This window comes from Girardinichthys multiradiatus, chromosome 20, assembly GCF_021462225.1.
Source record: "Girardinichthys multiradiatus isolate DD_20200921_A chromosome 20, DD_fGirMul_XY1, whole genome shotgun sequence".
Classification (NCBI taxonomy): Eukaryota; Metazoa; Chordata; class Actinopteri; order Cyprinodontiformes; family Goodeidae; genus Girardinichthys; species Girardinichthys multiradiatus.
In genome coordinates this window covers 19,991,604-20,006,193 of record NC_061812.1, presented here as the reverse complement: position 1 = coordinate 20,006,193, position 14,590 = coordinate 19,991,604, and the positions used below count along the sequence as shown (strand labels likewise).

At 40.3% G+C, this 14,590-nt stretch overlaps 1 protein-coding gene across 2 annotated transcripts in view; it reads right to left on the bottom strand.

Annotated features, from left to right (window-relative positions):
- Positions 1-3,102: 3,102 nt before the first annotated feature.
- The window catches only part of skib (v-ski avian sarcoma viral oncogene homolog b), a 46,096-nt gene continuing 34,608 nt past the window's right edge, over positions 3,103-14,590 (bottom strand). For both annotated transcript variants that reach the window (XM_047348291.1, XM_047348292.1), the window contains exons 2-7: positions 9,622-9,735; positions 8,695-8,798; positions 8,399-8,595; positions 7,808-8,076; positions 6,435-6,665; positions 3,103-5,037 (exon numbers count right to left, since the gene is read on the bottom strand). In XM_047348291.1, the coding sequence (XP_047204247.1) occupies positions 4,816-5,037; positions 6,435-6,665; positions 7,808-8,076; positions 8,399-8,595; positions 8,695-8,798; positions 9,622-9,735 (1,137 nt within the window). In that variant the 3' untranslated portion in view covers positions 3,103-4,815. The remainder of the gene's footprint in view (positions 5,038-6,434; positions 6,666-7,807; positions 8,077-8,398; positions 8,596-8,694; positions 8,799-9,621; positions 9,736-14,590) is intronic.

The following is a 14,590-nucleotide window of genomic DNA, read 5'->3' as shown; positions in this document are numbered from 1 at the left end:
TTACTGTGCTTGATTGGCCATCAAACTGGCCTGACCTGAACCCCATAGAGAATCTATGGAGGATTGCCAAGGTGGAGATGGGAGACACCACTATCAAAGCAACCTGGGCTTCCATCACACCTCAGCAGAACCACAGGCTGATCGCCTCCATGCCACAACACACTGATACAGTAATTCGTGTGTAAAGAGCCCACCCAAATATTTTGTGCATAGAAGTGTACATACTTTTCAGAAGCCTGACATTTCTGTTTAAAAATAACCCTTTTATATTAATCTTATCTAATATTCTTATTGTCACTAAAGTTTTTTTTTTTTTATTATCTGTTGGCCAAATCATAAAAATTAGGATATAAAAGTTTGAAATATATCCCTCAACATGTAATTAATCTATATGAGTTTCACTTTTTAAAATGAGTGACAAAAAATAATCAACTGTTTTATGACAGTCAGATATTCTGAGATGTACCTGTATTTTGCCATTCTGTTCTTTATAGAGTAACATTAAGAGGATAACAAGCTAATGTTAGTTGGTTAATTGGTTCAGCTAGCCTGCAGTCAGCTGCTTGCTACATCAAATCACAGTCAAATCTAGATGTGGTGGAGGGAAAAATATAGCAGCCTTCGTACAGCCAACTGACCGACAGTGTGCAGCAACTGGTCACTCATAGCGTATTCTCTTTTTAAAATGGATTTTAAATTGTCGGAATGTTACGGTGAGCATTTTGTGAATTTGAAACTAACCTTTTGAAACCTCTTTGCATTGATACTGAACAGTGACCCATGCCTGCGAATATTTGATATGCTTTGTATAACAGTAGTACTATTATTGCTCACATACCTAGTAATTGTCACACTACTTAAAATGTTGTTGAGAAGTTTAAAGCCAGTTGGGGTTTAAAACAATACCTTAAATAGCTCTTTGAACATCTGAAAATGTAAACGTGTGGAAAATGGTAATCTGGTCACATGAGACCAAATTGAACTTTTTGGCCTAGATGTAGAATACTACAGTGCCTTGCGAACGTATTCGACCCCCTTGAACTTTTCAACCTCTTGCCACATTTCAGGCTTCAAACATAAAGATATAAAATTCTAATTTTTTGTGAAGAATCAACAACAAGTGGGACACAATCATGAAGTGGAATGAAATTTATTGGATGTATCAAACTTTTTAACAAATAAAAAACTGAAAGGGGGGCGTGCAATATTATTCGGCCCCTTTACTTTCAGTGCAGCAAACTCACTCCAGAAGTTCAGTGAGGATCTCTGAATGATCCATTGTTGTCCCAAATGACTGATGATGATAAATAGAATCCACCTGTGTGTAATCAAGTCTCCGTATAAATGCACCTGCTCTGTGATAGTCTCAGGGTTCTGTTCAAAGTGCAGAGAGAATCATGAAGACCAAGGAACACACCAGGCAGGTCCAAGATACTGTTGTGGAGAAGTTTAAAGCCAGATTTGGATACAAAAAGATTTCCCAAGCTTTAAACATCCCAAGGAGCACTGTGCAAGCAATCATATTGAAATGGAAGGAGTATCAGACCACTGCAAATCTACCAAGACCCGGCCGTCACTCTAAACTTTCATCTCGAACAAGGAGAAGACTGATCAGAGATGCAGCTAAGAGGCCCATGATCACTCTGGATGAACTGCAGAGATCTATAGCTGAGGTGGGAGAGTCTGTCCATAGGACAACAATCAGTCGTACACTGCACAAATCTGTCCTTTATGGAAGAGCGGCAAGAAGAAAGCCATTTCTCAAAGATATCCATAAAAAGTCTTGTTTAAAGTTTGCCACAAGCCACCTGGGAGACACACCAAACATGTGGAAGAAGGTGCTCTGGTCAGATGAAACCAAAATCCAACTGTTTGGCCACAATGCAAAACGATATGTTTGGCGTAAAAGAAACACAGCTCATCACCCTGAACACACCATCCCCACTGTCAAACATGGTGGTGGCAGCATCATGGTTTGGGCCTGCTTTTCGTCAGCAGGGACAGGGAAGATGGTCAAAATTGATGGGAAGATGGATGGGGCCAAATACAGGACCATTCTGGAAGAAAACCTGTTGGAGTCTGCAAGAGACCTGAGACTGAGACGGAGATTTATCTTCCAACAAGACAATGATCCAAAATATAAAGCCAAATCTACAATGGAATGATTCACAAATAAACGTATCCAGGTGTTGGAATGGCCAAGTCAAAGTCCAGACCTGAATCCAATCGAGAATCTGTGGAAAGAGCTGAAGACTGCTGTTCAAGAATGCTCTCCATCCAACCTTACTGAGCTCAAGCTGCTTTGCAAGGAAGAATGGGCAAGAATTTCAGGCTCTCGATGTGCAAAACTGATAGAGACAAACCCCAAGCGACTTGCAGCTGTAATTGCAACAAAGGGTAGCGCTACAAAGTATTAATGCAAGGGGGCCAAATAATATTGCATGCCCCACTTTTCAGTTTTTTGTTAAACAAGTTTGACACATCCAATAAATTTCATTCCACTTCACAATTGTGTCCCACTTGTTGTTGATTCTTCACAAAAAATTAGAATTTTATATCTTTATGTTTGAAGACTGAAATGTGGCAAGAGGTTGAAAAGTTCAAGGGGGCCGAATACTTTCGCAAGGCACTGTATGTGTAGTGAAAGACTAATCGTATGTCCCACTGAACACATTATCCTCACAGAGAAACATGGTGGTGGCAGCATCATGCTGTGGGGATTCTTTTCTTCAGCAGGAACAGAGAAGGTGGTCAGAGTTGATGAAAGGGGGATGTAGTTAAATGCAGTGAAAAAATACTGTTAGATGCTGCAAAAGACTTAAGACTGGGCAGAGGTTCACTTTCCCAGGAGAACAGCCCTGAACATAAATTCAAGTATTAATTTGTGGCAGGAATAAAAAATATGTATGTTTACAGATGTGCCCCATCCAATCTTACTGAGCTTGAGTTATTTTACAAAGACAAATGAACAAAAAGTTCAATCTCTAGATGAGCAAAGATAGCAGTTTTAAAAAAATCCAGTGAAACTAAAACCAGTTTGGATCAAACATAAAATAAAATGCAAACACGTCCACACAACCAAACAAGCACAACAAACTGAACTGTTTAGAACTGGTTTAAATTTTAATGGGTATTATACAAGTTTTCTGAAAGGAAAAGGAAAACATTGAAACAAGAGGCCGGTGAAAACCCACTTCCAGACCCCAGAAAAGTACAGGCGCATCAGCAAACAAAATGGATACTGCTATTACACTGTGCCCAACAAATACTGAGCGAGGGTATCATAATGGTAAGACATAAAAAAGTGTCTGTTACACATGAGAGCACCAAAAGGTTCAAAAACCAACAGAAGTTCCCAGTTAGTCTGACGAAGGAGCTGGAAGTGCTGAGAATTATATCATATATTTGTCAATTTTTGGTCAAAGGTGAACTATATATTCTATAATTTATCAAATAATTCATCTTTAAAGTTCTTTGGGTGTGAAAAACTCACAACTACTAATAGTTTGTATCAATAAGTCTACCTGGCTGGGTGTATGCCCTGTGATAGCAGTGATATTCAAGGAACAGCAACAATGAAATTACACTTTTGCAAAATCAAATAGTCTCTCTGTTTTTTGGTTTCAAGTAAGAACAAAAAAATAATATGCATAATCAACTTAAGTCTGGGCCAAGCAAACATAGCATACTAACAAAAATCTTATTTACAATACTGTATTTACATCCGATGGCATACTGAGGGAAAAGTGAAAATAATTTCAGATTCTTTCTGATTCTAAAAATGTAACAGGGAGTTCAACGCTAGGTTCTGTTTTTAAAAAGTGCAATAACTTTTCTCAAAGTAAAAAAATAGATATTCATATTTTGTATATATGTAAAAATGTTTTCCATACAAACAGCCACTGTTGATTTAAGAGCCCTAAAACCAGAGACCAAAAAAAAGATTTCTGTCTTGCAATAGGCAGCAAATTATTGTAGATTCTAAATTATTAGAAAATCAGAAGTACCATTTTATAACGTTAACAGCTGTTTAGAACTTTCTTTTTTCTAAGGAGTGGATTTACAGACTTGTGTAAACTAAAGTGGGCAAAACATCCTCTGGATGGCTTGGGAGTGAAAAAACAAAACAAAACAACAACGAGCCACAAAAGCAACACTTACATAAAATATCTAGGAGTTAAAACAATGGTGAGCAGGAAGGAAGCCCACCGAACTGCCAATACTTTAGGTTTATATCAAATACAAAAGGTAGATAGGCTGCTATATATGCTTGTATACAGTTTTTCTTGCTGGTGGAACTGAGCGAAAAGGATGTCATTAAATGCTTCACACGTTCACGAAAATCGAGCAGATGCCTAAAGTAAGTAGTGGTAAGCTTCCAGTGGTCAGCAGTGACACCTCTGGGTGTACCCATGTGTCGTGGCACAAAGACTCTAGTCGTCCACCAGACGCAGCCTGTTCCTTCCCTTCATATTCAAGTAGTGTTGTGTAGCTGTGTACGTCTCAGAATAGCTTATACCGAAACCAAAACTCTCTGGCAGCGTCAGGAGGAGGGCTCTGACGCCACTGAAATGGTGTGTGTTTATCGCTGAACAAGTCTCTCATTGCTTCACTCTCTATAACATGCTCATGCTTCTTTCCAGTTCATGTAGTGATTTTTCATATTCTCATAATAATATTGATGTATAACATATGTAACATATCATATATGACAGATTTATTTCCTCTACAAAAGTGACTTTTTATGTTTTTTCCAACACAGGAGCCCCTTTAGAGTCTCTCTGTCCAGTTTTTGTGTTTTTTACATGTAAACCTTTAGGATCCTTTGCTGGGCTGTGTGGTTTGGCTTTTTGTGTCTTTGTTCGCGTCCTTGCGGTCTTCAGGAGGACTGCTGCTAGCCTGCAGGGCCAGTTGGGTTTGCAGGTCTTTCACCACGCTCTCCAGGCTCTGCCGAGCTTCTCTCTCCTGCTGCAGTTCCTGCCTTAGCTGCTCTCGATCGGCCTCCGCCTGCTGTAGCTGCACGTGCAACTCCTCGATCTACACAACCACACATGCGGGAAGTTCATTATAATTACAAGCAAACTCATGAGTAAACATATGACTTTAGCTTGTTAAAAATCAAGAAAGAAGAGCTTTATTTTGCTATGACAGACCAACCGCCAAAGAGATTTCTGAACACACTGAAGTTTTTGTCCTATTAAATCCTTTCTATCTGCAGCAGTTTGGTAAACATGCATACTTTGATATTTGAAAACATCAATGGGATCAATGAACCAATAATGAAACATATCTGGTCGTGTAATAGGGGTGGGCTAAACAAGGACATCCCCAACACGTGCACATCAAATGTGCCGAGCCTGCACTTTTCAGCAGGATGTAATGGGGCTCTGTGCCTTAGACTGTACCTCTGTTTTACTGTGAGTTTTCAAACTCTGCTCTAGCTCTGGTGAAACTGGTGTCTGTAAAACAATTTTGACCTAATGGTGTTGCCGTGGAAGCTCAGTTATTGTGTCGGGAAGGCTGACAGAATTAAGCTAACAGTCCTGGCAATAATGTTGTTTAGCATTACTTTAAACACGTTATCTATGATAGTTATATAATAATATACTGCAATGTGTGGGTGTGCCTATATGATTTTTGGGAGCAGATAATTTGTTTTCTATTCTTTAAAATATTGTTTATCTTTTAGCCAAACTGAGCAGGATTGTTCAGAGAGGGCAAGATAACAACAAAGGAAGGAAGGAAGGAAAGAAGGAAAGAAGGAAGGAAGGAAGGAAGGAAGGAAGGAAGGGAGCTAGGGAAGCGCAAGGAGCTAAAGGAGACCAGAAAGGAAATAAATGAAGGACACAAGATATGAAGGACGTGAAGAAATATTAAAGGAGACAAGGGAAAAAGTGAGGCAGGACACAACGATAAAATAAAGAAGAATGGAGACAGTAACGATATAAAGAGCAAGAAAGGACATGAAAGGGCAGAAGAAATGAAGAAAAAAAACCAACAAAGGAAGAAAAGAAAAGATACAAGGAATATACACAATAAGTAAGGAAGGTGACAAGGAACATAGCAAAGAAAAGATGGAAGGAAGGTCATAAGGTATTAATGAAGGAAGTAGAGAAATAAAGAAGAAAGAAAAAGGGGGAAGCAAGGAGAGAAGGATGGAACGTTACAAGGAAGCATACCATGGAAGGGCACAAGTAGGTTAAGGAAGGAAACACTGAAGAAAGGACAGAAGGAAGGACACATCAATTACACAGTGGGATATGGAATAAAGATATTGGGTTCATATATGACTATATGATGTGGTTATTATTTTTCTGCATTTTGTTTAGCTACTACGACTCTGAGGGTTAGACTGCAAACAGTGACAGTAAATAGTATTATTATTCATTAATTACTCCACTCAGTGGTTTCCTAGTGATTCAGCAGCATCGTACCTGAGTGGAGTACTTGACTCGAAGACGTTCTGCTTCACAACCTTGGTCGCAAACTCGAACTTGTCTCTCTCTGTCCAGCTCTCTTTTCAGCCGCCCACAGGATTCTTCTGCGTCCCTCATCTTCCTCTCCCAGTCCACCCGGAGGCGCTCAATCTCCTTCCGCAGGTTGCGCTTGGCTTCGATGGCATCGCGCAGGCGGCCTTTCTTAGCCACCCTCACAAACTCCAGCTCCTGGAAAATCACAAGTGTTATGGATGTTAAAGACTTTCATACAGCGGCCTTAATGGCAACCCAGATAAAGATATTTCTTTAAATAAATTCATGGTTTATTGAAGTAGCATAATCTGAGATTTACACTATATCGCTCCATACCTTTACATAAAATACACATTTCTCTCTAGCATCTAGCTAGAAAACAACTTTTAACTAGTGATCCAGGAACTTCCATTTTCCTGGGGTGTTCATATGACATTGGACAGAAGTCCTCTTAGCTTCATGCCACTCGGACCTATAGTTGTCTGGCCACCACGCACAATGAGCAGAATAGTAAGATGGGTAAAAAAAAACAATATCCAAAGCTCAGTTAGAAAAGTGCAACAAAGAGAGGCATCCCATGGTCACCAAGTCTCCAGAACAGCCATTAGAACCCATCTACATGCCAAATGTAAATGTTTAGAGTTGCTAAATGCTACGACTTTAACACTCCCCAGACGTTTGGTGTAAAACAAATGATGAATAAGTGGAAAAGCTTCTCACCTCCACTGTTAAGCATGGTGGAGGATCTGCGATGCTGTGGGCCTATTTCTCTTTTAAATATACTTGGGAACCTTGATAGAGTGCATGCCATCCTGCACTCCTTTTAATATCAGGAGATTTTAAATATAAATCTGACCCACTTTCAGGTCAATGAAAATAGGTCAGATTTATATTTAATATCTTTGCGCCTCTTAGCAGGACAATGATCCAAAACACATGACCAGATCAACACAATAACGGTTCACCAGACACAAAATCACCCTTTTTCTATGCCATTCAATCCCCAGACATCATTCTGCACAAACCCTGTGGACTGAGCATAAGAGAAGACCAAAGACTCTGAACAATTTAGAAAGATTGTTGAAAGATCTTCTCTCTGTATGCTCCAACTTTCTGCAGCAAAGTGCTTTCCTATTAGCAAATGGAGCACAGTATGTTAACAGCAGGGATGCTAAGTGTAGCACCACTGATTTTATATTTTTAAACTATTACTTCTTAAAGTGATTTTTTTCAGATATACTACTTCAACACATGCTAACTTTACTGAAGGTTTTTAAGTGTGGAATGCGCCTGTTTTATGTGTCTTCAAACAAGGTTTTCATAAAACGAAGAGATACCTGTTGGAGGCTGCGTTTGGCATTCAGGGCGGCTGCCAGCTTCTCCTCCTGCTTCACTCTCATCCGGACGATCTCCTGCAGGACTTTTTCCCGAGCCTCTCTGGTGTCCATTCCAGCATATAGCATCTGTCTCATGGCGTCTATCTCTGGACAAACAGTTCCTGACTGCCAGGGAGCTATGGCCTGAGGAGGCCTCTGAGGAGACAGGTTCTGGGACACGCCAGCACACACCGACAGAGGTGAAGTCAGGGAGAAAGCTGGAACTGGACCTAAAGAAATTTCAGGAGAATGTATTTTACTTATAATAATGTGGTAAAAATATTATAACTAAAATAAAACATAGATTAATGTTCTGCATTTGGTTTTTAAACTTAAGAAGAACACTTTGCATTTTATTTTAATCAGATTGGTTTTGTACTTCTTTCTGACACCAGATGGCGCAGTTGTTCTGAAATCACAACGAACTGACATTCAGCTCTACTCACCATGAAATACACTTGCAACTAAAAAAAGTGTCTTTAGGGATGGATTGTGCAATGCTGTATCTATTGCTTCATTTTAATTTTGGCCAAGCTAATGACACAACCCTACCATCATCGCAGTCGTCCACGTCGATCTCTCCATCTGTGTCTATGTCCTCGGTCTGACTAGAAGAGATGCAATGAGTTGGTTTGCTGTTATGCGGCTCTTTTATGGAAATGTTTTTGGATCCTGAAACGTGGCTGTCATTGGGGTGGAGTGGGGGGGCCGGAGGAGCAGCTAGAATCTCACGATTCCTTATGCTGGGTCTGTGGAGAAAATATGTGTAAAAAAGAAATAAATGAAGCCAAAATCAGCTATTATGTGCCTAATAGATACAGTAAAACTGATCTTTTTAGAGGACTCACCTCTCAGCTTCCTTTTGAGGTACTGGCTTTTCCTTTTCGACAGCTTTTGGAGACCAGGGACGGAAAGCAGAGGGCCTCTGTTTCAGTTGGACCTGTTTTAGATCCTATTGAGAGCACACAAAAACTTCCATTAAAATACCACAAGGACATTAAATCAGCCATGGAGAAAGCCCCTCTATTTTAAACACAGCCATATAATTAGAGGTCATACATACATGATAATGTAGTGACTGAAAGGAGTGCTAGTCTTGTGATTTTTCACCTTGACAGACATACATTGCCATGTAATGGGATTCAAACCCCTTGAACTTTTCACATTTTGTCATGCTACAGCCACAACCTCAATGTACTCTACTGAGATTTTAGGTGACAGACCAACACAGAGAAGTGCATAATTGAGACATAAAAGGAAAAAGGTTCAAGTTTTCGAAAACCTGAAACATGTGGCGTGGATTTGTGTTCAGCCTCCCTGAGTCAACTGAGTAAAACCACCGTTTGCTTTTGTAGATTTAGTGTCGCTGTCCTGCTGGAAGGTGAACCTCTGCATCTGTCTCAATGCTTTAGCATTTTAGCTTTAAACATGAAGCTGTTGGTTCACAAATGTCTACCAACAAACATCTGAGGCCCTCACAGACCAGTTAGATTTTTACTGAGATTAAATAACAGACAGGTGGACTCTCTCTGAATACAAACAGTTGCACTGGATTTATTTAGGGGTATCAGAGTAAAGTGGGTTCATACAAATGCATACCATATGTTTTGACAATTTTATGTGTAATACTTTTCCTTTGCCTTTTCAAATATTTGCTAGTTTTATGTTGGTCTGTCACATAAAACATAAAAAATGTTTGTGGTTACAAAGTGACAAAGTCTTATAAATTCCATGAAGTGTAAATAATTTTGGAAGATATTGTAAAGCGTACAAACCTTGTGTGCAGACTTGGACAACGACTGTAACCACTCAGGTTTCCTGTCTTTGTCAGCTGTCGGAGACTGTAATTTGTCAAACTTGGACCTTTTGGCTGGGATCGGGCTGGGGGACTGCAAAGAGAGGTAGAGAGTTGGTGCTTAATCATCGGCATCCTTGCAGAGATGAAGTGCACACATTACATCACAGAGTACAGTGGATATTTTAAGAAAAAATACTGCCCTATGACTGTAAAAGGTGTTATTCATGAGCAGCACACAGATTTGTCAGAACATGAAGAGATGTTTTAGAATTCCTTCCCACAGTAAAATAAGAGATGGTCATGGAAAGGGAACAAATTACAGAGCCATAGTGAGGCAAGGAGGATGGAGGATGCGTCTGTGTAAGCATTCAATCTCTGGGCTTGGCATGCCTGCATCTGTGTGTGTTTTTGTGCACTTGTGTGTGAGCGGGTCTTTGAGCTGAGCAGACACTCAAGCGGGCCTGGCTGGCAGCCAGTGTAGGGCTACACTGCTGCCTGCCAAGGAGAAGAGGCGCCGTCAGGTGGAGCAGATCGACTCCACGAACCACAGAGACACCGCAGTCCAAAGACAGACAGGGAGGAAGAAAAATTAAAGTAATTGCACTCGGATCTCACTGCAGATGGGAACGCACATTTGACGCAAACCTGCAGAGTCATAAGCAGTTCGAGGGCATTCTCAAAACCAACAAGGAGTTAAAGTATCCATCTGGGTGCAAAAGTACTGAATCCCACAGAAATTTTTGTATTCCTGCATGTGTGGCAAACTCCAGGACGGATAACCTGCTCACAACCCTCAGGTCTGCACTTGTCAGACAGAGGATATGTTTACCTAGCCAGGCACATAAGCCAGCACAGACCTGCCTCCTGCTCTCTTACTCACTACTATGACATCCTGCCTGCAGGAAGGGCCAACACTCCCATCTCCCTGTGTGCGATTCAAGAGAAATGATTACTTCCCTTCAGAAATCCTGAATGAAAAACAGTCCTGCAGGTTTACGTGTACTTATGAAAATCTTTATTGCTGCTTTGCTGTAATCACCTAAATATAGAAATTTTGAGAGGAGCCTGGTTGGTAATGAATCATGTCAGTTTTCTACACAAGGCCATGTTCTGTGTGTGCGTGTGTGTGTGTGTACAAGCAGCTGTGAGTGGGATGTGTGGTCAGGTGGGTGGTTAAAGGGGTGTAGATACGTATGTGCATGTGGGAGGGTGTGTGTATTCATAGGAGCGTGTGTGTGTCTGATACAGGGAGGAGGAGGTAAGTTGGGTCTGGCACAGCACACCTAAAATAAATACAACAATGTATCATACACACTGTAAAAAAGGAATTTAAGGAGGTGTTAAATATTAGTCATTAAAATTATTTAAATCTGATTCAAGCATGTAAGATGTAATAATAGGTAAAGCTAGCCAGACCTTCCTCTAAATCAGTCAGTCATTTTCTACTGCTTATTCCATAGTGGGTCACAGGGGAGCTGGTGCCTATCTCCAACAGTCTATGGGCGAGAGGCAGGGTACACCCTGGACAGGTCGCCAGTCCGTCACAGGGCAACACACAAACAACCATGCACACACTCATTCATACACCTAAGGGCAATTTAGAGTTACCAATTAACCTAACAGGCATGTCTTTGGACTGTGGGAGGAAGCCAGAGTACCCGGTGAGAACCCACACATGCATGGGGAGAACATGCAAACTCCATGCAGAAAGACCCCAGGTTGGGAATTGAACCCAGGACCTTCTTGCTGCAAGGCAACAGTGCTACCAACTGCGCCACCGTGCAGCCTCCTCTAAATCAATTCAACTTAATTTATATATAGTACAGGAATATGTCGTGGTCAGTTTTTCATCATCATTTAATCAAGATAAAAAATTCCCTCCTAAAAATAAGGTTCCTTGCTCACATTCCTCTGGTGACATCACATAAGGCATAAAGGCAACTGATCAGAATCCCTTGGAGTACTTACGTTTGTATTTTACTGGTTTTTTTCTTCCTATACGAATGTTTTTTAAACAAATTCCTAATAATACATTTTGAAGTATAACAGGGCAGACTGAGGTGACCATATTTCATCATCAAAGATCTTCGGTGATCACACTAGTTGCCAATATGCATGGAAACCAATTAGAGTAACAAATTCAAGCCGCAACATTAACAGACTCGTCCTAGTTACATTTCTGAAGATGATCATCATCATTTGCTTTAACTTCACCATCCAGGGCAGTATCAGTCAAAATTTGGCTCCAACGCGTAAGATTGATAAACTGATAAAAACCTTGTAATTTGTGAATCCATACTTTAAAGTATATCTGTCAGTGAAAAAATATCCCTGGATGAAATGTTAATTCAGGAAATATTGGCTGTTTTACTTTGGTGACACATCAAACCTCAACATTTGGACCGAAATGTTACTGAAAACGTTTGTTCGGTCGTAATCTATTCTCACTTTCATTCCCTGCTGAAGAAAAGCATCCCCATAGCAAGGTACTGACACTACCGTGTTTCACAGTGCAGTGTCCTGTAGAGAACAGTAAGGCTAAATATATCAACTTTGTAAAAATTAAGAGAGTTTCTAAGACTTGTGGCTCAGAATAAATTTGGGTTTGTATACAGCTATTTAGCAACAAAGCTAAACTTGATAGCTAGCCAAGTTTTTTTATCTCTGAGGTAGTTGTGACTTAAGAACATCTCGTCTTAATTGTGGTTGTCAGGAAAGCCTTAAACCTTTAATATTCTGCATAGTTAAAATGTTTGAGCTTATTTCCATCTTTAGCTAGGGTGACCAGTCCCCGTTTTACATGACGTGACCCCGGCTTAAGCTGTCCCCGGAAATCTCCCAGATTTTACGTTTTGTGAATGGGAAAAAAAATGCTGTGAGTAGACTGTTATTATGGTAGCTGGTGGCGCTGCTGTTAACATCCTTGCAGTGATAAAGGTTTGCTTTGCAGATAGAAAAGTTATTGTTGTCAACATTCGCTGAGCCCACATAAAATAAAATAGGGCTGGGATGTGTTTTGTTTTACTAAAGTGAGGACCGAAATTCAAAATAAAGGGCATCAGAAACAAAATTCTTATTTGTTACATTGTAGTTTTTCAGTATGTTATAGGTTTTACTGTTTTTGGAGGAGATTTTGATCAAAATATGTCTCTGATTTACAATAGTGAAAGACTGATAGAAGAGGAGAGAGGCGGAAAATAGAACGACTGTTAGGAACAAGAGTGAAAGAGCAGAGGGAAAATAGGAAGAGTTAAAGAGAGATAGAAGGATGGAAAATAGACTGATAAAGCACAGTAAAGCTAAGAGGAGGGAAAGAGCAGAAGAGTGTTTGAAAAAGGAGGAGGGGGAAGAAGACAGACAGTACTGGTACTATCACTTTATTTGTTTTATTATTCTTAGGAAATGCTAACACTGTGGAGAGACACTTTCCTGCTTTTACACCTGATTTAATTCTGAATAAATATTAAAAAAATGAAACCATAACTGTACCAATGTTTTCATTATATCTTGGATTTGATTTAAAAAATCTGGTCACATTATCTTCAGCTAGTTTAGCAACAGCACTGGGGCAGCCAAAACTGGCTAGCTAGCTGAGCTTCTTAATTATGGGAAAGTCATTGCCAACAAACTGCAAACTTTAGCTGTGGTTATATGGAAAATTATTTTTAATTCCTCCTTGTTAGAAAGGTTTTAGAAAGTTAGCAACCATTTTAAACTAGTGTAGCAAGAATGCTAATGCTAAAGCCTAACTTGCTAGCAAGGTGAGCTTCTTAATCCTGGGACAATCATTGCTAATGAACTGTAAAATTTATCTGTGCTTGTCAGGGAAGATTTTAACATTTCTTCCTGTTTAAGAAGATTATATAGGTTTTGTACTATTTTAGTAGCATTTTTGCCTTAATCACAAACCAAAGATTTTTTTTAATGTCTTTTTAACATTGAAGGACAAAGAAAAAATTATCTTAATAATTATTTACACATTAGGTCATTTATTCATGTGTCATTTAGCTGTTAAATTTACATAACTTCTGAAATATGAAGAAATTCTACCCACATAAACTGTAAACTTTAAACAGATGTTTAACAAATAACTCCAGTAAAATATAAAGCAATAAATTCCAGTTTTCATAACCCCTATATTTACAACCATGGATATGGTTTTTCATAAGGTGTGCTTTTGTGTTGGGACACTCCCCTCTTATTTCCACCTGTCAAACCAGTAGCGACATCACACACCTTTCACACACCTTTCACACACAAAGCTTCGTGTTTGTTTTTGCTACTGTAGGTTGGTTCCTATAAACCTGACCTCCTTTGGAGTGCATCCGATTCAACGGTGACTCGACCCCTCACCTGCCTTTGGTTCCAGGCCAGTGGTATTGTAAGAGCTGCTGGGCTGCTGTAATCAGACTCTGTAATTACTGACGTGACTGCTGTTTTCCTGACAAAGGATGTCTGCTCGTCTGGTACTATTTCTACCCTGAGGTTTCCAGCTCCAGGAAGGCTATGAGCACTAGACATAATAGAGCCAGAAAACAGACACTCCCAGACACCACAAGGGACCTGCTGGCTAAATATGACACTGACCTCACAGGAGAGCAGCCGCACAGGCTTTACTCACCACCACATCATAGACACAGCACAACCACGGAGTCATAACAGCCTCCCCGCACATCCTACTGCCTCGCAGGTCCCACAGGGCCTTGATTGGACATGCATCCCTCTCTTTTCCCTCACACTCGAAGGAGAGGGAGACTTCCTCTGAGGAGTTTGCTTTGGCTAAGTCCCCTGTGGGAACTGAGTCTTGAGTGGGAGGGGGGAGTGGGCCAGAAGCAGGGGACCACAGAGGAAGCACTGAGCCGAAGGAATGTGTATTTGAAGGCCAAGTACAGCCTCCCCTTTCAGACTCCATTTAAGCATTGCCCTTTTCAACTCACTATTGTATG